This window comes from Festucalex cinctus, chromosome 2 (genome assembly GCF_051991245.1).
Source record: "Festucalex cinctus isolate MCC-2025b chromosome 2, RoL_Fcin_1.0, whole genome shotgun sequence".
Taxonomy (NCBI): Eukaryota; Metazoa; Chordata; class Actinopteri; order Syngnathiformes; family Syngnathidae; genus Festucalex; species Festucalex cinctus.
Window position 1 is genome coordinate 30328874 of NC_135412.1, and position 27087 is coordinate 30355960.

Genomic DNA, 27087 nt, shown 5'->3' on the forward strand with positions numbered 1-27087 from the left:
TTTACAACTCTTATAAATGTTTTAAGGCTCTAAAATCCCCGACCGCACAATTTATACTTTTCTCATTGAGGCATTTACATGTTCTCACATTTCTCTCTTGTTCAAACATTGACAATGTTCAAACCTTCATAAATTTTATAAAATGGGTATATTACTGTAAAAAAAAAAAAAAATGCAAAATTGCACTTAAAAAAAAATCCGCGATACAGCGAGACCGCGAAAAGTGAAACGCGTTATAGCGAGGGAAGACTGTAAACTTATTTTTGGTGAAGTTTTGTTGGTGCGTTCCTTATAACTGTTATACGTCCTGTACAGCCATTAATTCCCGGATGTGGGAAAAGGACTTAATTACAGTAATTACAGTACATAATTGTATTTCTTTTTACTGTCATTATGTCTATGGTATAACTGGCACAACAAAAACACTTAACTGCACCACATTAACCTCTTTATTGATTTACAGTTTTCTAAGACACAACACAACAGTTACATAAAATATATATTTTTGTTTTAACCAAATGCAAGCTAGCATTAGCTCAACTTGTATGCCATCAATAAAATGCTCCCATAGCGTGGCTAACTTAACTTTGTTACTTAGAAATCACTGGAAAATACAAGACAACAATGTGAGCACAGTGACAGGTCAAGCACAGACTGCATTTACTGTATTATATTAATAATGTAACTGAGCAAGCCAGGGTTTGTATATATTATTTATTATTTTACATAATGTGCCACAGATTTTGTTTCCAAGTTAACCACACAAGCTGCTGGGTGAGAGGATGTGCAATGATGTTACATAAAAAATAACCATATTTCATTCAGCCGACACATTCAGAGTATTAAGACAAAACGGCAGGTTTCTTATTTATACTGTATAATAATCAACTCTATCCCAATGGAGCATGAAACGTAGTGATACACTTAAGTACTGTGCAGGAAGCGAAAAATATGTCCAAGACCAAATCCTAATGAGCCCCTTAGTCATTCCAGTTAGTTTAAAGTTTCATGTCAATCATTTGAAATGAGACCTGTCTCCTTCAAATTCAACTCTATCTAATCTTACTTCCATTTCCATTACAGATAGGGATATTTCAACGTGACAAATCATCAGGTAATTTTATTCTCTAACTCCATGCAGGATCCAAGTTAGTGTGGCCAGGTTATTCTGACATTTTTTCATTGAAAACAAACTTGTGAACTGTGTGAACCAAATAAAGCTTTTAAGCAAACCATGCAATAGTACACCAATGTTGACCGTTTCCTTTGGAGCTTCACATTTATTTTGGCTCCCTTCCATGAAAGAGAGAAAACCCAAAGGGTCATGAAATAACGTTAAACATGCAAAGGTACAATGTACTGAAAATTAAGCACCAAAATTGCAGCCTTGCTTTATTTTCATGTTCCAGGAGAATTATTTTAAAAACAAACCAGTAAAACTGGGGGGAAATGGTACCTTAAAATTATGTTGCACAACCAGCCACGTTTTATCTTCAATGTATTATTCTTTACTCTTCTTTTTTTATGTCTTTTTTTTTTTTTTAAATGTATTATTGTTTTGTATAGTTTGATATATATTTAATGGAAGGGTACCAACATTTTTATCATTTTTATTATAATGTAAACTTGACATCTCGGCTAAAAGGACGAGCATTTAGCATAAGTGGCAGACAAACCCCAAAGAAATTGATGGTGAACGATGATAAATTGAAAGTAGCAGAGTATGGATCACAGTAAACCAGACAATACGGAATGTGTCTTCGTATGCGGTCAGGAAGGACGACGAGCGCTTCCGTTAAACATGACGGATGTAGTTAGTTAGCCTAGCTTTACTTAGGACAGAGTGCTGGATAACTGCTGAAAGTGTTTTTGCACTGTTATGATACTGATCAATAGTCACTTTTACTTATGTGCACAACTTCAATTTTTGCGCCTTGAGACGAAACACATTTGAGAACTACATGATTTTATCCTTTCACATTGAGCACCGATTCCCATTTAAGATGCACATTTGTTGGTCAGTTACACCCGTGCAAAGTGTTTCAGAGTGACACAAACATCCTCTTGTAACCAAACCAGATCATAATATGTAATCACAGAAGCAGAATTAGTGATTTTCCACAATCCACATTTCTACATGGTGAAGTGTCTTGTGTAGTCGTATTCTATTGTGGGAATGACAGCTTGGACAAACTTGAGAAAAATTAGAAGGTACCTGTAAACCATAGTCAAGGGAAAAACACATGCATTGTCCATTAGTGCAATGCAAAAATAAAATAAAAAATATAAAATATAAAGATTTGACCACTTGATTTGTTGTGCAAGGAAAAACGGAAAAGATACATATGCACTCCGAGTTCACCACCTCCTTCAGCCACGGTCTCAATGATCTTTTTCATCACTTCAGCATGTCTAGAAAAAGAAAAGGGATACGTCCCTCAGTAAAGAAAGTTTCCGACTGGAAAAATCACCAATAAAGTGTCAATTATTTATATATAGTGAGTTTGTCATTTTGTTGTGCTGTTTGAATATGTGGCGAGTACAAGTTATCCCTGTATATAGTGCCCTCAATCTATTGTATCTCACAATGCATCCTGACAGGAAGTAAACCGCTACACTCAACAGATAATCAAATCAATCCCTTGATGAAAAGATTTTTCAAGGTCAACTCTTCTCTTGCCATTTTGCTCACCTGCAGGGGTGGACAGAGCACATGGCAGGCGGTGGAAGGTGTGGATGGTTCTCAATGGTGACCGTTTTCTTCACGTGGTCCTGGCTGATGTCCTCATACATTTGTTCCACAGTCAGAGGCTGCCTATCCTGGATGAGAAAAAGGTCACGGCAACTTGAACACAGTACAAACCTTGAGTCGCTGAGAATAATAATACTGCTGATGATACCAGTTTGGAGTACACGTCAGTGGTTCTCAAACTATTTGGCTCTAGTTTTTCCTAACTATTATCAAGTAAATATAACTAACATGTACTACTAAATAGCATTGAAATTACAATTAGGGATGTCCCGATCACGTCATTTTCAGGTGTTTTTATTTTTGCCAATTTTGTTGTTGTTGTTATTGTTATTATTATTATTATTATTATAGCGGTTACAAAGCAACAAAATCATCCAAAGGTAAACATATTGCCAAACAAAACATTTGATTTATTTTTATTTATTATTTTGTGCACTTCTGATGGCAACCCCCGAAATTATTGGGATGGTTTTGTTCAAATTAAAAAAGAAAAAACAATTGGAAGCACTTTTTTTCTCCCTCAGTACTTTGCCGAGGAATCGTATAGGGATTCGGTATCAGCAGATCCTCAAAATCAGGTGACTCGGACTCGGATGCAAAAAAATGTGATCCGGACATCCCTAATTAAAATGTGACTTATTTTCCAGTTACATTTTTAAAGAGAGGGTAAAAAAAAAAAGTTGTAATGTTCATTATTTATTAGGGGTGTTAAAAAAAAATCGATTCGGCGATATATCGCGATACTACATCGCGCGATTCTCGAATCGATTCAATTAAAAAAAAATCGATTTTTTTTTTTTTTAAGAGTTCAGAATTGTTCATTCGGTAGTCTTACCGATTCAACGTCTTATCATCACTGCCTTTTTTTTTTGTGTGTGTGTGAATCGATTTTTAAACTTCCATTTTTAATGGAAAAATATTCAACAAAACGTCTGACTTCGGGTTAGGATTCACACCTTGAGCATGGAAGAATGTTATATGAACGGAACATTAAGCCTTAATATTTTATTTTAATGCTGTTCAAACATGAAACAGATTACAACCTCTATAAGACTGAAATTTCAGATAAATAAATAATACATTTTCATATAAATCTTACACTCTACAAGCTTACTGATTAGTATTTTCTAAATTTGAATGAAAAAAAATTGCAACAATCGACTTATAAATTCGTATCGGGATTAATCGGTATCCAATCGAATCGTGACCTGTGAATCGTGATACGAATCGAATCGTCAGGTACTAGGCAATTCACACCCCTATTATTTATTATACTCGACGGTAAATGCAACATGAGGGAAATTCAATACAATTTTGATAATACATTTGTATAAGATAAATTTGTAATATGCCTTTGTTTTTACTATTCCACTCTGGCTCATTTGTTTTAAATCTGTTATTTTTCAAGATTTATATATTGAAAAGTAATTGTTGCTTTATTGTTTTTTAAAAATATTTTACTGTTAAAAACAATGATGAACATTTATTAGTAGCCAAATAAATAAATAAATAAATAAATAAATAAATAAATAAATAAATAAATAAAATTAAAAAAATAAAAATAAAACAGTGAGAGCAAGAGAGTACAAAAGTACAGAAAATTGGTACCGTTGAGTACCAGTATCAATTCCCAGATACCGAGGATTGGAACAGTACCAGAACAAATGTGAAAGGTACCCATCCCTAACAATAACCCAAATTCATCCGTCCTCAGCTATTGGAGGAAAAACTCCCCTAAACAGGGGGCTGTCAATTACACGTTTTCTGCAATACTGTACTAGATGTGGCCAGTATCACATTAAACACACCCCAGGCAGTTTGTGCATTACATGCCTTGCTCAAGGGAACTTGAAACGTTTGAGAAATGAACTGCGATTAAGCAATGAAAAGTAAAGGATGATGCAATAGAGCACACTACAATAAGGTGTTAGCTGATAACAACCAGGTACATACTTCATCATATCCAAACAGCCAGAGTCGAGGCGTCTGGTAGTATTTATCGTACGTGATGTAAAGGTCATAAGTTCTCGTCTGAAGGATGGCGTCTTCACTGCCGGGCTCCGCTTTCACTTTGGCTTGCACCATTTTACTGGTATCCAGGGTTGCCTGGAGAGGCAACGGTAACAAAAGGGTGCACCTTGACACACGTATATCGTGTCGAAATGCGCCGGCTTACCTCATCTGTTTCCAGTAAGCCGCTTTCCTCATATTCTGAAAGGAGCAAACAAGTGTAATAATGACGATGCAGCTAGCCACGAGATTGGCTAAGATTGTCACAACTTCAAGTACCTTCCATATCTGCTGCCTCGCCATCTTCATCGTCTTCACCATCATCACAACATGCTGCAGATGTGCTATTCATATTCTTGTCCTTGAATCAAGTCACAACACAGCTGAAACACGGCTAGCACACGAGGACACGAAGGGCGTGCTCACACCAGTCAATTTGAAACGCAAAACCCCCAACAGATACCTTGTTATTGTCCAGTGAAATTTCCTGGACAGCATCAGTGACACCTAATACGCCTACAAAGAAAAACAGCATTGTTGCAAATTGCATCTGCTCCAGAACAGTGATTCACATTGCACTGTATATTGCACCTTTGGAAGACTATGAAAAAAATGCTTGCTTTCATCGACTACATTTCAGGCAATTTGTAAATATGATATTTGTTTCTTTTATGCTAACATTGCATATCACATATCTTTGATGGGAAACGTTGCCATGCCTGCATGATGATATGTGTCCACCCATCCCCCGTCTCCATCGTCCTCCTCGATGATGGCCTCCAACTCGTCCGAGTACTCCATCTGTTTACAACGCTTGTAACAGGGAACTGAAAAAACACACAGACACCAAAAAACATTCACGCACTCAGAAAGTCCAGTCAGTAGAATATGTTGTCCATGACTATTCGGCTACTGTAAAGTAAGCCACGAGGTGATGGAAACGTAAAACTATCATGATGAAACTGGCTTGGTTATAGGACAGTAATCACTTGCTATGGCATAACTCACCTATCATGGTTCCACTACCACTTAATATTATTGTAATGTATTGTAGCATTATTATTAAATAAAGGAAAAAACTCAAAACTGTATTTTAACAATGATTGAAATTTATTGCACATAAGGTAGGAAAAATGCCAAAATAAAAGTTTAAAGAATAATTTATATAATAGTTAATTACATTAAATATCAATGCATAGACCCTTCCAGCTGACGTTACTGCTTAGCTTTCGCTGCGCCTCCCGGAGGGCAAACATCCCATAACAAATGAATGTAGAGAGCTTGATTTTCGGCAAGCGTTTTTGTTAAAAGGTGGGAAATATGTCAAGTGTCATAAAAAAAACATCCCAAGTAGGACACTACATTACTGCGACTCATTGAAACCAGCCATTTGGAGGTACTAGCTACAAAAAAGGAGTTTGTTGGAAGGCAAAGTGGAAGTACTTGTCTTGCTGTATATCAAAGTTTTCAAGCTATCTTAGCTTGCTAGCTGCTAATAAACAAATTGACGCCCTGCCCTCCACCACAAGGGGCACACTTATATGTGACGTCACACTGGAAGGGTCTATGGGGTATATGCCACGGACGAGGCGGGACGTGATTTTGCACATCAGTTTATTTCCGGTCCGGGTTGTGAACGCGCAACACAGGGGCACAAATTCGGAAGCACAAGTATTTTTGACGCAGCCCACACGTCACAAACCGAACCGGAAACAAACTGATGTGCAAAAAACAGTCCCGCCTCTTCCGTGGCATATACCCCATTGCACTATACTCAGGCAGTAATTCTTTGCAAACCATATTTTAAAAATCACTGGATGGATGGATGGATGGATGGATGGATGGATGGATGGATGGATGGATGGATGGATGGATGGATGGATGGATGGACGGCCTATATGACTGTCTCTCTCAAATTTACATTTAACGACAGCATATGCTAGACTAATTCAAATTCAATACTTGGATACAACCTAAATGACACTCGTGAAATTGATAGCTGACAGGCCTATTATAATCTTATTTGGAATGTTTGGATATTGGACAGCAAGTTTAATATTTATATATTTTTTTAAATCTTTGACTGCCACACGTTATAACAACAAAACAAAAAAATCCACAGTGCCAGCAGTTTTGAGCATTTTAACTCATCTTTCAAGGAAAAAAGAATATTGTTTGCCTTTACTACATATACAATGTGGCTACTAAATGAAAGATCGCATTGCATTCATCGGAATTTTACTAATCATTATTAAACGTCTTTGGCAGTCAAAGAGTTTTTAAAGTGGTCCCTGACCAAAACGATTTTGAGAAGACACTGCTCTTACCATTACGAGTCAGGAGAAATTGTTTCTCAGGTGGCAAATAAGGCTTTACTTTAACTTCTTCCCCAGTGGCCCTGAGAGAAAATGAAAACAAAAATCATTTCTCTAGATTCAGTTCATTGGATTAATTTACAATGACCACTATCAGATGTCAAACAACGGTGCCTTGAGATACGACTGACCTGACTTCAACGAGCCGTCATCCTATTTTTTTTTTTAACTTATCAGCAATATCCACAGCAGGCATCTATTCTTTATCCTCTGTGAAGAACGACTAATATTACTGCACCTTACTAAGGAATGACTGCCTCCATGTATGTCCAACCATGTCTGTATTTTACTACCACAGTTGGCCAAGGTGCAACCATCACAAGGAACACTACTTACTTAATATTACGTTAAAAAAAAAAATGTGGCAAAAAAAAAAGTTCAATTCTTAACATTGTATTTAATTTTGTCATTAATGTATGGTTTTATAAAGTGAAATATTACACAATGCTATTTTCTTATTTATAAACATTACATTTGTATTTGTTTGTTGGAATAATTGAAATTGATTGATGATATAATAATAATAATAATAATAATAATAATAATAATAATAATAATAATAATAATAATAATAATAATAATAGATTATTGATATTTAAATTCCTTTGGATGGACAAAGTAGATTTGAGATATTAGTCTTCTGCATTACGAGGTTATGCGCATTGTCACAGAACAAATTAAAATTGTATCTCAAGGCACAACTGTGTTATCTAAACCCGGTGTTAATTTATTTACTGCCTTAAAATCAAGACTAATGTCAAAGTAACCATACAATGTATCCTAAAAGAAATAGGAGATGAGCATAATAGTTTCAGTTCGACAAATTGGGTTTCCCCCAGCAGAGAATTGCACCATTCTGTGAAATCTAACAAGAACGGCACAACGAAATGGACATTCCTGAGTCACAAGGTATCATGACTGCCTTATTGCTTATTCAACAGTCAGACTATACACATTTACCTTGCTAACAAGACACAATAACCTTTCCACGAACAGTACATAAAAGCACATTTCATTTGGATGAAATAATACTGACCATTTCCAAGTGGGGCAGTGATGAACTAAATGATCCCCAGCAGCTACAAACTGACACACAAAAAGAAAAATGCACCCATATGTGTTTTATTATATATGTAGACTCTTATTATTTTAGTGATTCCCAACCACTATATCGAAGGAAATGATCCATTTTCAATTAACTAGTCCAAATATTTTATTTACAGTTTACTATTTAAGAATGGTCTGTCTTCCATTCATGCAAGAAGTATAACAGCTTTGTGTCTAACTGAAAAAATGTCGGATTTCACACAATCGTAAATTTGTGAGTACAATTTCAGCATTTTTTTTTATTTTATTTTTTTAGCGTATGTTCATTTATGACATCATTGTTGGAGTGCAGTGCAGTGCAGTGCAGTGAGATTTCCCTGGTGTAAAATATGTGCCTTGGCTCAATAAAGGTTGGGAAGCACTTCCGGCATGTGAAAAACAAACAAAAAGTCAGCATGTATGGATCAACCTCACCTCTTCTGGTGTGATGACTCCAGTTTCTTTGAATTTTGATTCCTGTGGAAGTTTCACAACAACAAAAAATCGGTTTACAAACTTATTGACTCTACACATATTTGGGTCACTCCAGAATAAGTGCCAATTTCCATGATAGACACTGTTTAAATAATTGTCGGTGAATTGGGCTCCAATTCTGGAATGTCTCATTTATCTACAGTCGTTTAAATCAATAATACACATTACTTGTGCTAAATACTGATGTTTATTGTGCAATCGGTGCACTAGTATTTCCACAAACATGTCACTCATGTTTGAGAGGGGGAAAAAAAAAACTACAACTTTACGCCTAACATTTATTATTGCTCTATTTACGGGCAGTGCCCTGCGATTGGTTGGCAACCAGTCCAGGGTGTCCCCCGCCTACTGCCCAGAGCCAACTGAGATAGGCGCCAGCAGCCCCCGCGACCCTTGTGAGGAATAAGCGGTCAAGACAATGGATGGATGGATGGATATTTACGGGCAAAAAAAAGACATCTCATGCTAGCCAACGAGCAACAAGGTAGCTTGTGAAGTACATTTAAGTTTACCTTGAGCACTGGCGTGAGAAACTCTGCCACTCCGAGAGCCGTTCCTTTAACTGTGTTAATGACGTTCTGCATCTTACGGGCTCAAATAAAGGGATTCTCCCTGGAGGCATAAAGAGAAACACGGAGCTAACTGGACATAGTTGTTTCGAAAATGAGGGTGTAGCAGCAACATTCGTAAATCACATGACCGCTCGGAACACTTCCGGGTATCAAGATCTCGCGAGATGACAGCGCTAACGAGTTCAGTCGATTGGCGATTGGAGCGTAGACAGTAGACACCCTCTTGAGCTGGTTGAGCGGACATATTGAATGTGGCAAATTGAGTATTTATTTTCCCCAGCAACTCTTTATACTTTTAGCCTTTTACTTACTATGTTGGAAATCACATATTTACCCTTTCAACAATATTTTACCAAAATTGGCTTGTTGATTTTAGGGTGGTGAGTGGTGACACAAATACTTTGTGTCTTGTGGCAGCATAAGAATAATCATTTTCTGGCATTCAAAAATTATCCGTTTAATCTGAGGGGCAGATTATTTGTGGGTTTTTTTGTTTTTTTGTTTTGTTTTTGTTGTTGTTGTTGTTACTCAAGTCAGTTTTATCAATAACAAGCTATAAGAACACTTTTGTGTGTGACAGCATAAATGTTGAGCCAACACTAGCAGGGAAAATATTTCATGCTCGTGTTTTTATGTGCTAATCTAACAAACTTGTATTGCATGTATTATAATAGGAAATATTCGTTTTATTTATTGATTTTGTTACTTTTGCAGTACTTATGAACAATGTACTCTTTTTGTATATTTACTTCACTGCTCGAGATGAGTCAGTACTTCTGCTTGAGTCTTATTTTATACAAGTATCTGTACTCAGAAAAAAACATCTCCAAGTAGCAAATGAATGAAGAGTTTCATGCTCAATTTTTCCACATTCAATATGGCGGCTACGTCGACGTACTGTTTGGTATTCAATGTAATATCTGTTTAAATACGAAGTCTATGAACCTGACAAGGTCTACTTGTTAGTCTCGTGTGTACATATAAAACGTGTGTATTTCGTTGTACTATATGTATATTTTGCTTTTTACTCAGAAATTTTATCACTGGAAGAACCTTAAGCAACATACCGCGTGTGCTAAATTAGCTCCGAATAGCAGGGCTTTGCTTATTTCCGAGGTCACAGAATGTGGAGAAACACAATCAAGGCATTTCTACGGCGAACCAAAGGACTCAACGTAAGAGCAAAAATCCGTGGATCATGCAGCAGAAGCGAGAAGAAGTGGGTCTTACCCACTGGATTTGATACCGGTTTAAAGACTTTCAACAGCCTCACCAAACAGAAAGAACCTCTGATTCTGGCTCGCGAGGGAACAGCCACTTGGTAACACGTTCCCACGTTGAATGGCATGTTGTCCTCGCTTTACGACGGCGCTGACATGCGCGGTTTACCGCAATACTTACTGATTTGTTTCATATTCGTGGCGTAGAATCCATTCATCCAAGCTTGGAATCCTGAACCTCCGAGCTGCGAGGCAGACATGCTCACCACTTGGTCAATGTGCAGGTTTGAATTGATCCATGCATGGACCAATACATTTTCTGGTTTTTAGTTCTCTTCATTCGTGCTGTTCACATTTTGACATCAAGAACTTAACCCACCTGGGTGGAGTTAGCATGTTCTCCCCGTGCCCGCGTGGGTCTTCTCCGGGTACTCCGGTCGCCTCCCACATTCCAAAAACATGCATGGCAGGTTAATTGGGCGCTCCGAATTGTCCCTAGTGTGCGTGTGAGTGTGTATGGTTGTTCATCTCTGTGTGCCCTGCGATTGGTTGGCATCCAGTCCAGGGTGTCCCCCGCCTACTGCCCAGAGCCAGCTGAGATAGGCGCCAGCAGCCCCCGCGACCCTTGTGAGGAATAAGCGGTCAAGAAAATGGATGGATGGATGGATATATATATATATATATATATATATATATATTTGAGAAAAAAAAGTTAAGAAATTTAAAACAAAAGTTCTTAAAAAAGAAGAAGAAATTATATTTTACATTTATAAAACAAACTAAAAGTACAGTAACATATAGTAAAAATGTCCTTAGTTTTTGTCTTGTCAATTAATATCATACATGAGTTTTAGGGATTCTTACTGTACAGAAGAAGGAAGGCCCAACAATTGTTTGGGAATTGTAATTTACTTTATTACATATTACATTTAAAAAAAAAAAAAAAAAACAAAGAATAACTAAAACAAAGTCTAGTAAGAATTGACAAACCCACTCTAAAAAAAAATAATTCTAAAACTGAGCAAAAAAATAAATAAACAAAAGTCCAATTTAAAGGTATTCCGTGGTAAACCGAGGACCCTTGTATTTCTTTTAGCAACGTGCTACTAATCTCCCGCTTATATTCCACTTGTGTTTTTGCTTCAGGTACAGCTGCGGGCCTACCGTGTACGACCACGCCCATTTGGGCCATGCATGGTAATAACGATCACACACAATGACTTAAATCAATTTTCTGCCTAATAGATATTTGACCATTTTTTCTCCTCAAGTTCATACGTCAGGTTTGATGTGCTACAGAGAATCTTGTCCAGGGTTTTTGGCATCACGGTCATCCACGCAATGGTCATCACAGACATTGATGACAAAATCATCCAAAGAGGTTGGCAGGTGAGACAGCAGTTGGTATTATTGTCGGTGAGTATGATATTTTGAAACATGTTCTTTTTTTCTCAGGAGAATGTGTCGCCCACCATCATCGCCAGAATGTATGAAGAGGAATTTAAAAAAGATATGATATCATTGAAGGTGTGTGAATCTTCATAATGTATATTTTAATATGGATAATAGCACTGCACAGTATTCTACTAAGACAAAGTAACAGCAATTTGGATTGTATGAAAAAAATGTTTTTAATATACGTAAATGTGGCTTCAAAAAAAATATCTAGGTGATTCCTCCCACAGTGTATATAAGAGTCACTGAAAACGTTCCACAAATCGTGGCCTTCGTTCAAAGGATCATCGAGAACGGAAATGCGTATGCCACAAAAGAAGGTAAGCATTTTTGGGTGTTCCGCATGGCATCATTTGAACGTCCCACACCAGATCATCAAATCCACAACCTCATTTGACCTGCAGGTGACGTTTATTTTGATATCCAGTCCATTGGGGATCGATACGGCAAATTTGGGGCAGCTGGAGAGTCTCAAGAAGTTGCTGGTAAGAATTGGATGGGATTTGAACTTCAAGTTCCTATTTTTGAGTACGCAGTAAGATTACGTGTTGAAAAAAAATACACTAGTAGAAATGCTATCAAACATGTTCCAATAGCTTTGCTAACCCTTTGAATAATAATAAGATAAAAAAAAAACTGCCGTATTTAAAAAATGATAATAAGTGCAGATTAGCTTGAATGTGGGTATGAATGGGTGTCGTGTTTGGTTTTCCAGGTAGCGCCAGTAAAAAAGATGTGAGGGATTTTGCTCTGTGGAAGCGATCGAAACCTCAAGAACCCCACTGGGAATCTCCTTGGGGCCCAGGAAGACCAGGGTGGCATATCGAGTGCTCCACCATCGCGAGGTTTGCATCCCCTACGTGGTCGTTTGGCTCTGTGCAGCATTTTGTTGTTGTTGTTGTTGCCTGTGTGATATCACCTCTTTGGTGGTTTCAGCTCAGTATTTGGCCGTCAGCTGGATATCCACTCAGGTGGCATCGACTTGGCCTTCCCTCACCATGAGAACGAGGTGGCGCAGAGCGAAGCTTATCATCAGTGTGACCAATGGGCCAATTACTTCTTGCACTCTGGTAAGTCACACACCCAACGCAAATAGAAATAATACAGAAAATCAGGTTAGAGATTATTTCTGGCTGCTAGCTAAGGTCACAAAAATCCTTTTGTAATTTACATGTGTTTAGGACATTTGCACCTCAAAGGCAGTGCAGAGAAAATGTCCAAATCTCTGAAGAACTACATCACCATTAAGGTAACTCGCCTGCTGAGAGATGTTACATTGCCAAAGCTGCTTGAAGTGGAATTCAACGCAAAAATACGTTACAGTATATCTTATGTTATATGTAATAAATATGTTCTATGTAGCCCCACTAGTCTAAACGATATTCTGATAAATATTCCATTTGTGTAATATGAATAAAGTAGCAAAATCTACCTGTTTTTATCCATCTGAGGTAGCCATTTTGTGACTTGTTGTCTACTGAAAATGACATCACAGTTGCTCATGTAACGCCCAATCGTGACTCAGCTTGTGAATGTCATGTGACCACACTCAGAAAACAGGTGAGCTGTGATTGTGAGCCGTGTGCAACTGTGATGTCATTTTTAATTGTCAGCAAGTGGCAAAATGGCCGCCAGTAGGTGGGTAAAAATGGATGGAAATGGGTAAAAATGGGTGGATTTTGCTGCTTAATTCACATTCCATAAACACAATATAAATCAGAATGCTGTGTTTGGCACATACAACATTATTTTAAAGAAAACATTTGAGTTGAATCCCCCTATTGTTTTTTCTTCCACGTATCATCAGGACTTCCTCCAATCTCATTCTGCCGATGAGTTCCGTATGTTCTGCCTCTTGACCAAATACAGATCAGGTAATGAGTTTTATATAAAACCATGTACATTTATCCTCTTGCGAATATTGAGCCCTACTGTAAATAGCCCTGTAAAAATTCCTGTACGAGTAATTGGTGAATAATTTTAACTGAAACGTGTCAGCCTATCAAAGGAAGGGTTCCCCAAGTGGCGGATAAAACAAAATAAGGTGTTGCGTTTCGAAAGCGATGTCATACTAAAACATTCCACCAAAAACAAAACAAAAAAAATTCTGACACAACTATACTATACTCAGGTTGACGTAGCCATTCCAACCAGAAAGTTTCCCTCTAATTCAAGATGTACCACTTCAACATCCACTTGACAGCAATTATTGTATCATAATTATACAGGGGATTGCTTTTGTGTATCTGGTGCTATGTGACTGTTGTGTGATGTCTCTGCAGCTATAGACTACAGTGACAGCAGCATGTCGGAGGCTCGGGTCTCCCTGGCAAGCGTGTCTACTTTCTGTAATGACGCTCAGGCCTACATAAAGGGACAACTGCAGTGTTTGCCGGTGCAGGACGTGTTTCTCTGGGAAAGGTTTGATCCCACTTTGGGTTCTTTTTATTCGATGGAAGGACGTCTGGATGCCATAGCTTCATTGCTGTCTCCTGGTTCCAAATCACCAGGTTGGCTCAGACCAAAGCGAGCGTGATGACAGCTCTGGCTGATGACTTTGACACCCCAAGAGCCATGAACGCCATCATGGATTTGGTTTACCAGGGAAACTGCCAGCTGCAGCCTGTTTCCACGGTAACAAACTCAGGCTCCTAATTTTTCCAGTGTGGTCCTTTGCACCTTTATTTGAGTTGATGTGTTGACGGATCAGGCTGCAGGAGCAACCAGAAGTCCACAAGTGTTTGGAGCCATGATGGGCTACATAAGAGACATCTTGGACATGTTTGGGATTGACGAATTTCATAACAAGGTCAGGATGCATGTGGAATCTACAAATAGCAATTCATTCATGTCTTCTGTACTGAAAAGGCATGCTAACATGGCCACGTAGACACAAAAGTTTTTAAAAGCCTTTCTCAAAAGATTAGGCCCACATGGCAAATGTTTTTCTATATGCAGGAGGCGGCGGCAATGAGCAATTCGGGAAGCCTCCAGGCTGTTGTGGAGCAGCTGACTCAATTCCGAAGTGAAGTCAGAGCGTTCGCGCTCACCCGTCAATCAACAGCTCCTGGGAAGTCCCAAGAAGCCCTTTATCCAGACAGAATCCCGCTCCTTAAAGCAAGTGACGATCTGAGAAAGAACCTGGCACCTCTTGGCGTGCTTATAAAAGTGAGGAATAACATATCGTACGTTTGTATCGCGGAGCGTCAGACTGACATTCTGGTCTCGTGCTTTCAGGATCGAGGAGCCACCTCCACGTGGGAGCTAACGCAAAGAGCGTCAGAAATCACAGACGGGATGAAACGCACAAATACAGAAAGCAGTTTATGAGTGAATGAATGCAGTCGAGTATCTGCCCAGTTTATGTTTCAATTGCCATCACAAACTGTTACCACCAACATCAACACAACGGTCCTCAAATCATGTTCAATCACTAATTACAGTAAAGTCAGCACAAAAATGTTCTTTACAATATGTTGTATGTATGGGCCCCCGCTAGTCTAAAATCTTGGTAATCTGATTAATAATTATGTTTGTGCTGTATGAGTTAATTAAGCAATAAAATCCACCCATTTTTCTCCATCTCACAGGCAATTTTGTCACTTGCTGTTGACTGAAAATGACATCACATTTGGTCAGGGTAACGACAAATCAAGGCTCACCTGTTTTCTGAAGCTGAGCTGTGAAGCTGCATAGAACATATTATTGTAAAGAACAGTTTTTGGTTGACTTTCCTTTTTAAGGACGCTAAAAAAGAACTTTAAATATGCAGACATTGTAAAATGTGGTACCTGTTCCCAGTGTTAGCGGTTAGTAGGGATGTAACGATAGCCAAACATCACGATACGATATCACGATATGAAGGTCACAATACGATAATTATCCCGATATTGTGGGGGTGTTGGTGATATTTAAAAAATATCACAATATTGTTAAAAAAAAAAAAACTCATACAAAAAAAAAGCACAATATTGTGCTTTTGTACATAACAGCAATGTATATAAAGCACCTTCGATCTCTAATAATATTGAGGCACTTACTTGCTAATGCAAGCACACATTGATCGCTTCACAAGCAAATTAGGTTCCCCTTCATCTGACAATTAGCATAGATTTTAAACATAGAAGGCCAAAACATCCCTAATGAAAACAAATTGCACTAATAAACTAGCCACTAGAGGGTACTAGAACTGCACAAATGGAAATCAACCTGACTTTTCTTTTTTTTTTGTTTTTTTTAACAGATGTGTTCCTTTTAAATATTATGAACATGACGACGATGATATTGTGGCAGTTTTGATATCACGATATTGTCCTTATCGTGACATCCCTCACGGTTAGCGGCTATCCGCAAAGCGAGCAGGCTGGCAAGAGCCATCAGACTACTTTTCTAAGTCCAGTCAACTTTATTTATATAGCACCTTATCATGGAAAGAAACAACTCAAAAGTGCTTTACACAACAACAACAACAACAAAATCAAAGCCAACCAACCACACACAACCCAGTAACCCCACACATAAGTATAATTACAATGGACTAACTGCTAAACAAGTGAGGATGTTTCAAAGGCAGTTTAATAAGTGACAATGACTCTACAGTACACACATTGTTCTGTCACTATACATCACTGGCATAGATAGGTGAAAGATACATGGTTTGTTGTCAATAAATAATTTTCTGACAATTTCCCAAAGCATACCTCATGATCTCTCAGCACAGTGAATTTTTAGAGGGTGTGTTTGTATGACCTGGGGAAGATTTGCAAGGTCCATCGCGTGAGGGTAATAAAGTGGATATTGTGATATCAATACCACAACGGGAACATTCTACGGTTATGGTGTCTGACGAAGGCCCGCATGAAGATGTGAGGTCACCGAAAACGATTATTCACCAACAAGTTACGTCATGTCCATCAGGCAGTGTTGCGGTTCTCTGGTTTCAAATTGATCAGAGAATTACTGGCCTGGGCCAACTCTGTGATCGAAACTCGACCTCGTTGGTTGATGAACTGAGCCACTGCGTCCATTTCTGCTTGAGTGATGGAGATAAACTTGCCCCTGTCATCAATGACCCCTGGAGAAAAAAAATCCAGGAGTTCATAAATATGGATAATTCATTTGTTTGTACATAGTTTAATACGTACAATAAATGTATTTTTTTATTGGCTTCAAATCAATTAGATATTAAAAGTGGATACAAAAAAAGTTGACAACCCACTAAAAGTGAAGTATCAAAGTCCAGCCAGTGGGTCATTTGAGACATCAAGAAACTGAACTGCTACAGGCTACATTTACAGTAGTTGAAATGTTTGACAAGGCTTTGAAAAACATACAGTTGCATTAAGGGTTTTTTTTTTATGATAAAAAGTGTTGTATTTAAGTGACTCTTTGTTCAAGAAAAGTCTGTGTTTTAGAATATTTAATTAAAAAAAAAGATTTTTATCATAGTTACATGATGCAATGGCAATATCAAGTATTGATACATTGTATCGATTAGTATTCATTACTCAAATGTAAGTAGTTTTACTTTGGGAAAAAAAGAGTGGAATTTGCATACTGATTTATAACATATATACAGAAGCTGTATATAATTGCTCGATGTATTGACTAGTGTTTATATTAAGAGTCGAAGAACACCAAAGTGGCTGTTGCATCCTTTGATTTTTCTTTGCGCAACCCTCAAATGCAATTATTTGAACATTGCTCTAATTGTGTAAAAAGTGCATGTACAATTGTGTAGATGTGCATCAAAACCAAAAAATACAAAATACATAACTATTATCTTAATTGTATCTACTTTAAGAACACCTTTTTATGGACGGAACCTACTTTATCTATAAATAACACCAACAACAAGCAGAAAACAGAACACTAAACTGTACAAGTTTCATTATATTGTATATTAAAAAAATAAAAATAAATCATATATAATGAACGGATCAGGTGAACAAACACTGTCATGCAAATCTCATGAGCAAAAAATACAGGAAAGCAAAAGAAAATACTCATGGATAAAGTTCTCATAATTAAAACTACTTACATTTTCCAAAGTAAAGCATTCATTGATAATTTCAAATACACGAGAAGAGCACCGTGAAAAAATAACCATGTTAAATCTCAATCTCAATATTGAGGAGAATCTCAGGATTATTTTCCAAACTTATTTAGACCTACTCAATAAAGTTTATTTAGTTATTGTGAAGACAAACCTGTGAGCGAGCCTTCCGCTAACAGGTCCTGCACTCTGCCAATAGCATCTTTTGTTCTCATTCCAAAATGAGAGGCCAAGTCCTCCAGTAGGACAACTTTTGAGCTCTGGTGCGCAAAGAAGGCAAAGTTTAACACAAACACATTTGACCTACATTTTATAAAAAAGAAAGTAATAAATTGTCACCTCTATGTACTCGATAAATTCTTGTAGTAGGTTACGTGACTGAAACGCAAAAGCGAATCACATTATTCATTATTTGAATGTTCATCAAAGATGTTGCGTTTGAGGTCATATCCAAAGTGACCTGACCTGGTCTTCAGTGAGCTGCTCCTCCTCACCCTGGTCTTCTACAACAAAAGAAGCTTTGAGCCTGAGGTATTCCTCCTCCTCCCGTTTCTCCTGCTCCTCCTTGGCTCGTTGCTCATCCTCTTCCTGATGAAAGACCAATCAACAGGTATGTCATCTCACTTGCACAGATAAGGTAGGGAAAATAATTTTAGAAAGAAAAAAAATAAAGAGACCCGTTTCTTTTCCAGTTGCCGTTCTTTCTCTTCCTCCTGTCGTTTCTCCTCATCTCTAAGCTCCTGTAGCCTTTTCCTTTCTTCACGCTCCTCTAGCTCAGCCTGAAAGGAGTTATTAACTCATTATAGCAGAGCAGAAATATACACATGCTAAAAAATACTAAAGACCCAAGCTAAACTTGGCTCCTCTTCAATCTTGAACGATCTCAGAGCAGTCAAGTCCATTTCTCAAAAAGGCAAGATACCAAATATCAGCATTTACTGATAATGGGCCCTGCTGATATTCTGTCTATTTGTAGTGTTTACTGTAATGCTCGGACTCTCACCTCTCGCTGGGCTTTCTTGGCCTGTTTCTCTTCCAGCTTCCTTTGCTTCTTGGCACCAATTTTTGCAGTTGGCTGGAAGCTCTGCTCTTCTGCATCATCCTCTTCTTCATCCTGATAATGATGCTCTTGCTCCTCTTCTGAAATCATCAAAGGTTTGTAGAGAGGTGGGGGGAAGTTACCGCAGAAATAACATTATGTTGATGCCAATTAGATAGCGCTTAGTTAAAAACAACAACACACAAACAAAGTTTTATGGCATTTATCTACATTTTCCCCTAATTCTTAAAGAAGTCATTTTCAATCAACATTTAATTGGCAATTGGAATTCAGTGAGCTCAAATGTGTCAAAAAAAAAAAAAAGTCAGTTTATTTACCAAGCTGCACAGCTTCTCTCTGTGGTCTTCTGTTAGCCATCGCCCCTGCAAGATTTCTCCTCCGACGCGGCATGCCAGCTCCTCGCTCCTCCACAACAGGTCGCTGACGGACGCCCGCCGCTCGGACAACAGCTTGCTCATGCTCTCTGTCAGCTGCGAACAGGGTTGACCCACAAAGATGAACAAAAAATGTTACCTTGGTCCTTGGTGGTGATTAGATTTACCTTGACATATCAAAACCGGTAAATTAGTTATTGACGTTAAGCACATTTCAGACTCTATGCTTTATTACATACTCACGTAAAAGGAGTTGAGTCAGTAGCCTACAGTAGAATGACAAGTATGTATCTGTACTTTTACTTAAGTACTACAGAGTGTGAGTACTTCTACCACCTCCGCATACAGTTGACATTTTTGCTGCTCACGTAACCAACAAAACATGTGTGGAGTGCCCTAACTAAGGTCTTAACTACGGCATAAATAATCGGTTAAATGCAGACACGTCTCGGCCTCTACTGTTCGCGAGTGTTAAAAAAGTTTAGCTGCACAAAACGTCGAACAAATCTCGTGCCGAGTAGGAACGTTAACGGTTAGCTCGTCGGCTAACTCCGATTTTACCTTCCTGCGTTTTGTTCCGCAACTTCACAGCAAACAACAGCAACACCGAGAGGATAGCAGCAGCTATCAGGTACAATACGGGATCCATGATCGTTTAACGTATTAAATTGTGCATTAATACATATAAGCAAGCGTTAACAGGTAGGTTACTACTGATACGTCAACATCTGAAAGCTTTCTTCTTCTTCGCTGGCGTTTTTCTGTTGCTCATTTGACAGTTTAGAGCGCTTAACTACCTCCTACTGGTTTGGAGTAAAATTATTCTGTCCAACGATCTCAAACGAGTTTACCCTTTTGTTTGTTTGATTTTGTTTGTTTGTTTGTTTGTTTGTTTGTTTGTTTGTTTGTTTGTTTGTTTGTTTGTTTGTTTGTTCTTTCTTTCTTTCTTTCTTTCTTTCTTTCTTTCTTTCTTTCTTTCTTTCTTTCTTTCTTTCTTTCTTTCTTTCTTTCTTTCTTTCTTTCTTTCTTTCTTTGTTATTTTCTTTGTTATAGCACCGTTAACCCTTATATTTAGGTCAATTCCTCCGTTTTGACATTTGACAGAATAAAAAAAAAAAACACCCTAAGTGTCATTTCCACCTTTAAGGCTTTCCTCAAAGTGCCCCAAATGATGTAAAAAATGCATGGCATTATTTTGCACACATGTGACATTCGATTTACCATTGGGCAAACACAGGAATTTGCTTAGGGTCTCAAGAGATCACAAGACAAAATCTCATAAAAATTGATTACAGAAAACAATGCTTTTCTTGATTTTCCTTGGATTATGTCATCTGCCCCGTTCTTTAATCCAGACCTCTGAGCATTCCACCCGCCCCCCAAATCTTAGGAATCCTGTTATAGTTATTGCTTGAATGTACCTTTTTTCCCTTAAAAAAAAAAAAAATCTTTCATTAAAGATGTCATTGGACATTTTGCTGTTCAATTTAAAGGGATACTTTACTTATTTAGCCATTTTTGGCAGTCAAACATTAATGTTTTGCCAATAATAAATTTGATATTTTCATTATTTTTCATGTACAATTAGTACCTTTAAAAACACATTTTGCAATTTGCTGTCGACTGAAAATGGCATCACAAGGGCTCAGGTAACCAATCACAGCTCAGCTTGTGACTGTCACATGACCAAACCTAGACAACAGGTGAGCTGTGATTGGTTACCTGAGCCCTTGTAATGTCATTTGCAGTCGACAGCAAGTTGCAAAATGTGTTTTTAAAGGTACTAATTGTACTTGAAAAATAATGAAACTATCAAATTAATTATATACAAAATATTAATTTTTATTGCTTTAATGGGCTAAATAAGTGAAGTTTCCCTTTAATATATCATTGAAATCAACAATTTTACAGATTAATTTGAACTTTTTAAAAATGTAACTCCTCTATGAATGTTCCTAGCCAATCTGTCCATCTTAAAAATAAAATGAAGCACCAAAGCATGCAAGTGCACCCATACCAGGTCTATTATGATTCTGGAGGAGGGCGGGTCCCAGTATCTGCACCTTCATCCAGATCTTCACTGAGATCTAGTGCAACCTTCTACAAAGTTTCTGGAAATTTGTTTCATGTATAAATTCTGCTTTACTGTTTTGCCATGTCAAAAAGACTTTTGTGAAAATACTTGTTAAAACAACAAAACAAAACAAAACTTTTTCACTGTATAATACACTGTTCCTGCTCTGCATTTGGATCACCCAAACTCACCTGGGACTGGCTCCAGCCCAGCCGTGACCATGATTAAGATTAAACACTTCCGAAACTGGATGTACTGCAAAGTTGCAAATGCAGGAATTTTTCTAAGTTGGAAACTTGCCATGGCAATGCATCAGAATAAACCAGGAATTCAGTAACTACAAGTTTTTCGGGTTATAAATGCTCATTCTGTCATGTTTTTTTTTTTTCTCTTTGTGTTGCAAGACAAAATTTAAGGTAAGAGCAAGCTTAGGATATGCAGCTGCTTGAGAGCAAGAACCAGTTAATGTATTGACATGCTTGTGGCAAAGAAAGTTATCCGTTTGCCATCCATGTACGATTATGCCAAAACAAAACGTTTTGTATTTGTGTTAGAAAATGTTTTCTTTTCATTACGTTTCCCACAATTCCCAATTCATCATTCCCATGAAGCATTTTCTATTTGTAATATTTCCAAAAATCACCAGCTTAACTTCCCATGGAACATTTTCAGAAACTTTCCAGAAATTTGCTCACAACTTTCCATAAATGTTCCTAAAATTTTCCAACCTTTGGAATCTTAACATGACATACGGTATATTCGCCATGTAGCAGGCACGCTCTTCACTGTCATCCCTCTGATGGTCTGACTTTGGCATATACATACTGTACATAAACTTGTTTTGGAAACACACACAAGAACTCGCTATTGACAACCTACAAGGGGCTAAGTTTATTATACCATTGTGCCCGAATATATCAGTCCAATTACTGTGAACAAAGTCGAACTCATCAAACAGCCTTCGACTAGAAATGAATCAACAAATTGTCCCTTTACTTGAAATCAACTCATCAAACGAATAAATAAAAATGTCAGAATCCCCAAGAGCAGGCATCACAAACCAATCAACAGGGAAACAAATACCAATTTTTATAAATCCATGCAAGTTTTTACATTTTCAGATGATCACGGGCTACAAATGTGGCACTCCGGGGTAACCTGGTGCACCCTGATGTTGACCTCTGCTCTAGAGTAGCCTAATGGTTCACTGGTACCATATTCTGGTTAATTCTAAATGAGAAGCAAAACAATTGTGTAGGAATGTATTAATACTGGAAGCTACTTGATTGTGATCCTGCAGTCACATGTAATGAGATACACCACAGCAGTTTAGCCTTTACAAGGACAAGAGAACAATGGTTGGTTTTCATCGTGTAACCTGCAAATTGTATCAAAATGAACAGCAAATTGTATCACATTGTACCGATGGTACTACAGACTAAGCTATAGAATGTACAGTTCTGATACATTTTGTCCACATTTTCTTCATTTATGTAGACCCCTCTGATGGAGAGAAAGTGAATGAAGTAGGTAATTGTTTAATCCCCAACTGAAGGAGAAGCTCCTTTGGGTGGGACAGTACTTTTCCATTACTGGTGACATCTGGAGGACACAGTCTGCTTTTGAAGAAAGAAAAAAACTAAACAAATCCAGCAATCTGAGACACATGCCCGCTCTCGCTTTCTTTTCTCTTTCTCTCTCTATCTCTCCGTACATTCTGTCTCATATGTGCAATTATTTTGTTGCCACTGATAACACGTTTCACCGGACATGCTGACAAAGACTGTGTGTGCATGTGTGGGTGTGCGGGCGTGTGTGTGTGTGTGATGGACATAAGACTGTAACAATGAGCCTGCAAAAAAAAAAAAAAATCCATCTGAGTTCAGTTGAAGGAGATTCCTTGAAGGACGTTGCACTTGCCGCAGCGACTCTATTTCCTGGTTCACCACTCAGGTGATCAACAGCGAAGAGGAGGAGGCGGAGTTTATTGCAGCTCCTCTTTGGCGGGGTAGAGGATGTACTGTACGGTAATTGCAAAGACGAAGCTGCGTTGTACTGTAGTCATGTGGAACATGACGGATGTCTGCCGCAGAGGTTATTGAGGGTCTCAGCCCACATCAAACAATAATTGCAGGTGGGGCGATGAGGGCAAGGTCATGCGGATGGAAGCAGGAAGTAGTCATAAGAGAGGGGGCTGGACACTGAGGCAAGACAGGAAGTGGTGCAGTGCTCCCGCAAGGGCAAGGTGACTCCTCTTTTGGACACAACTCGAAGAACTTGCATCATGTACGCATGATCGTTAGCTACAATGCATCAATGAGACCGTCTATGAAAAACTATGCCATTTGTTTGATAATTCATTGTGGGGAAACACAAAAGGAAATCTTCACTTTCAACAAGCAAAGATTACCCTATATTTTTGTAACTGAGATGTTAGTCAGGATTTTACTAGACACATCAAATGGAATGTTTTACATGAAAACAAAAACAAAACAAAAAAACAGGCTGGTTGAATGCTGCTCTCTAAGCAATGGCCGCCACCATGCTTTAGAGGTCAAGACGACTGTTGAAGGGCAGGGTAGGAAGATCCTTTACGACACGCACACGCACACACTATGTTGACACTGAATGCAATTGGCTCATGATCCATAACCACGATATGAATGTTGTCGTCACAATTGAACTGTTTGACCTCCATCCAAGCTTTTCCCCTCACAGTCCGTAAAGGGATGACATATTCACAAGTTTGATGGTATTTTCTTGATAGCACATGAAACGCAAGCCCAAATTACAGCATAATAATACCACATCAGTCGAACAATCAGTTAATGGTTGTGTGACTTATATTGCTGCGGTCACAGGGGGCGAGCCAAATGACCTTGAGCTACAAGGGCATTGGGCCTGCATTGTGCTTTGGTCTTCTACCTTTTGAGGTCACATTGAACCATAGCACAAAAGATTATTTATTTTTATTTATTTATTTATTTTCATTTAAATTGGTTCATTTACGTATCAGACAGCTTAAAATTGTAACTGTTGTAACAAAGAAAATAATTATCCTATTACGTCTGCTCTTAAATGCTGATGGGCATAGTTTAAAACATTCTGTAGACTTAACCACATTGAAAAATGGAAGCTACTTTGTGTAGCATCTTTTTTATAGCTACGCATTCCTACATGTTTGAGCTGCGAAAAATGTCTCTGCTTAAGCATCCGGTGGCTAGAATATATCCCACCACGTCATTGTGGGGCTTTCCAAGCTGTGACAATAGGCGCTAGCAGCAGCTAGCTCACAAGCTAGCTTCCTGGGCGCCTCACAACCTGCTAAATGACAGCAAAGATGCATTTTGTTGTGTCGGTACAGTTAGCTAGCTAAGCTATAGTGGTGGAAATGTGCCTTATAAGAATAACTAAGCAACACACATTAGATTGTGAATGAAGGCGCTCCTGTTTTATATAGTGCGGCGGAGGGGAAACTCATGCTGGACACCCAAGTGTGTCACTGGGTGCCATTTTAGCCACACACCCAAAAAAAAATCAGGACACGTACTGGTGAGAAAGTTCTAGGGGTGTGAATTGCCTAGTACCTGACGATTCGATTCATATCATGATTCACAGGTCACGATTCGATTCGATACCGATTAATCCCGATACGAATTTACAAGTCGATTGTTTTCATTCAAATTTAGAAAATACTAATCAGTAAACTTGTAGAGTGTAAGATTTGTATGAAAATGTATTATATATTTATCTGAAACTTCAGTTTTATAGAGGTTGTAATCTGTTTCATGTTTGAACAGCATTCAAATAAAATATTAAGGCTTAATGTTCCGTTCATATAACATTCTTCCATGCTTAAGGTGTGAACCCTAACCTGAAGTAAGACGTTTTGTTGAATATTTTTCCATTAAAAATGGAAGTTTAAAAATCGATTCAGCCGCCTACTGAATCGATTCGAGAATTGCGCGATGTAGTATCACGATATATTGCCGAATCGATTTTTTTAAACACCCCTATGAGAAACAGTTTAACGCTATATCTATCTCCACAATTAGTGCTGCATGTGTAGGTCTCAGTTTTTTTCATAGGTTTTCAACAAATAATGTCAATCATGTATAGGCCCTAAAGTATTTAGAAACAAATCTCAGAAGTCACTTTAACGGGACTTTGACTCATGTGAGTCGTGACAACACTGCCAACTTGTCCGAGTGGTTTCCCAAACTGCTGAACTGTTTCCTCTTTGTTTCCAAGTTTCATAACCTCTATTATGGGGCTATGTACCACTCAAAAGTGTGTCCCGTTCAAAAGTGTTGGAGTATATTTCAGTAGCTTGGCTCATCTATCTCTCTCAAATATTAACCATCACATGAATTATTGGACGGATTGAGGGCTAAACTTTGGACTGGTGTAAGTGGCTGCTAAATGTGAGTGAGATGCAGATTAATTTGTAACCAAATGTTTCGCAAGAGCGTCCATTCCAACCCCAGGAGGGTTAGCCAGCCAAGATTCAAGGAGTTCCGGTGACTCGCAAGCACCTCCAGCATGGAGAGAAGAACAATGAATGTTTAATGTTGATGGTGTTTATTACGCTGTGGGCACCAGGTTTTTAATATTAACTACTGCAGCAACTTCTAATTGAGTGATTGTTTAAAATCCAAAGGGTGGAGTTTTGATAAAATGACTATTTGGGGAAGTTAAAAACCCACAGAAATCATGACTTGTTGGTTGCCTTTGATGCTTCCCCCTGAATCTATTTGCTGTTTCGTAACAGTTCCCTTCATTTTACTACAACGTATTGGTGGGAAGTCAGGCCCAGTATGCCTTCTCTGCTGCCTCACACAGCTCGTCACTTCACTGCTTCCAATATTTCTTATATGGATGATAAATATATATTTGTGGAAATAGGTGTACAGTAAATTCCACACAGCTGACTTTGGTTGACAGACTGGGTTCACAATGAACTGATCTCCAGTCAATAAATTGTGTATTTTGTTATTTTCCCCACAATTGTAAATGTGATCTTCACACAGTCATGTGGAGACTAATTTTCCATCCATCCATCCATCCATCCATTTCCTTGACCGCTTTTTCCTCACAAGGGTCGCGGGGGGAGCTGGCGCCTATCTCAGCTGGCTCTGGGCAGTAGGCGGGGGACAACCTGGACTGGTTGCCAGCCAATCGCAGGACCAAAAAAAAAAAGAAAAAAAAGAAAAAGATGATGACATGGTGATATTTTTGTTGTTGCATTAGCTATCAGGAATCATTAACACTTTTTCCCATTGATGGTGCTATGAATCACTGAAAACCCCATCAGGATTCATGTTTGTTTGAAATGTTTGATGCTTTTTAGTGCATGGTTGAAAAAGTTAAATGTATCCAAACATTCTTTGAAATCTCTACACATTAACCAAGTTCCCTTGAGAGGGGGCATTTAAGCTTGCCATAATGAACCTGTCAATTATTGACCTCTGGCATTATGTGGTGGCCTTGGCTTGCAAAAAGACAATGGACATTTCTATATGGTATGCCATTCACATGGACTTTCCAAAACTGGTTATA

General features: G+C 38.2%; 3 protein-coding genes across 9 annotated transcripts; 1 reads left to right on the forward strand and 2 right to left on the reverse strand.

Annotated features, from left to right (window-relative positions):
- Positions 1–695: 695 nt before the first annotated feature.
- On the reverse strand, positions 696–10748 carry atg3 (autophagy related 3). Of its 3 annotated transcripts, none has more exons than XM_077514443.1 (13): positions 10692–10748; positions 9231–9330; positions 8659–8700; positions 8174–8223; positions 7090–7160; positions 5482–5589; positions 5226–5278; positions 5042–5123; positions 4929–4963; positions 4706–4858; positions 2693–2820; positions 2344–2412; positions 696–2215 (listed from the first exon to the last, which is right to left on the reverse strand). In XM_077514443.1, the coding sequence occupies exons 2-13, from the start codon at positions 9300–9302 to the stop codon at positions 2134–2136; spliced, it is 945 nt and encodes a 314-aa protein (XP_077370569.1). In that variant the 5' UTR covers positions 9303–9330; positions 10692–10748; the 3' UTR covers positions 696–2133. The 3 variants fall into 3 exon arrangements, with proteins under 3 accessions (XP_077370569.1, XP_077370568.1, XP_077370567.1); XM_077514442.1 differs by lacking the exon at positions 10692–10748 and adding an exon at positions 10521–10639; XM_077514441.1 differs by lacking the exon at positions 10692–10748 and adding an exon at positions 10564–10634.
- Positions 9103–17080, forward strand: cars2 (cysteinyl-tRNA synthetase 2, mitochondrial). 5 transcript variants are annotated; one of them, XM_077514439.1, is made up of 15 exons: positions 9103–9202; positions 11657–11707; positions 11782–11899; positions 11966–12037; positions 12180–12285; positions 12370–12450; positions 12681–12810; positions 12902–13035; positions 13147–13214; positions 13773–13839; positions 14248–14386; positions 14476–14599; positions 14676–14774; positions 14924–15133; positions 15203–17080. In XM_077514439.1, the coding sequence occupies exons 1-15, from the start codon at positions 9141–9143 to the stop codon at positions 15293–15295; spliced, it is 1554 nt and encodes a 517-aa protein (XP_077370565.1). In that variant the 5' UTR covers positions 9103–9140; the 3' UTR covers positions 15296–17080. The 5 variants fall into 5 exon arrangements, with proteins under 5 accessions (XP_077370565.1, XP_077370562.1, XP_077370561.1 ...); XM_077514436.1 differs by lacking the exon at positions 9103–9202 and adding an exon at positions 10215–10465; XM_077514435.1 differs by lacking the exon at positions 9103–9202 and adding an exon at positions 10268–10611.
- Positions 16523–20220, reverse strand: ddrgk1 (DDRGK domain containing 1). The gene is made up of 8 exons (XM_077514444.1): positions 20016–20220; positions 19398–19550; positions 19024–19160; positions 18698–18799; positions 18486–18608; positions 18360–18398; positions 18175–18280; positions 16523–17039 (listed from the first exon to the last, which is right to left on the reverse strand). Exons 1-8 carry the CDS (start codon positions 20101–20103, stop codon positions 16879–16881), a joined length of 909 nt encoding a protein of 302 aa, XP_077370570.1. The 5' UTR covers positions 20104–20220; the 3' UTR covers positions 16523–16878.
- Between the last annotated feature and the right edge of the window lie 6867 nt (positions 20221–27087).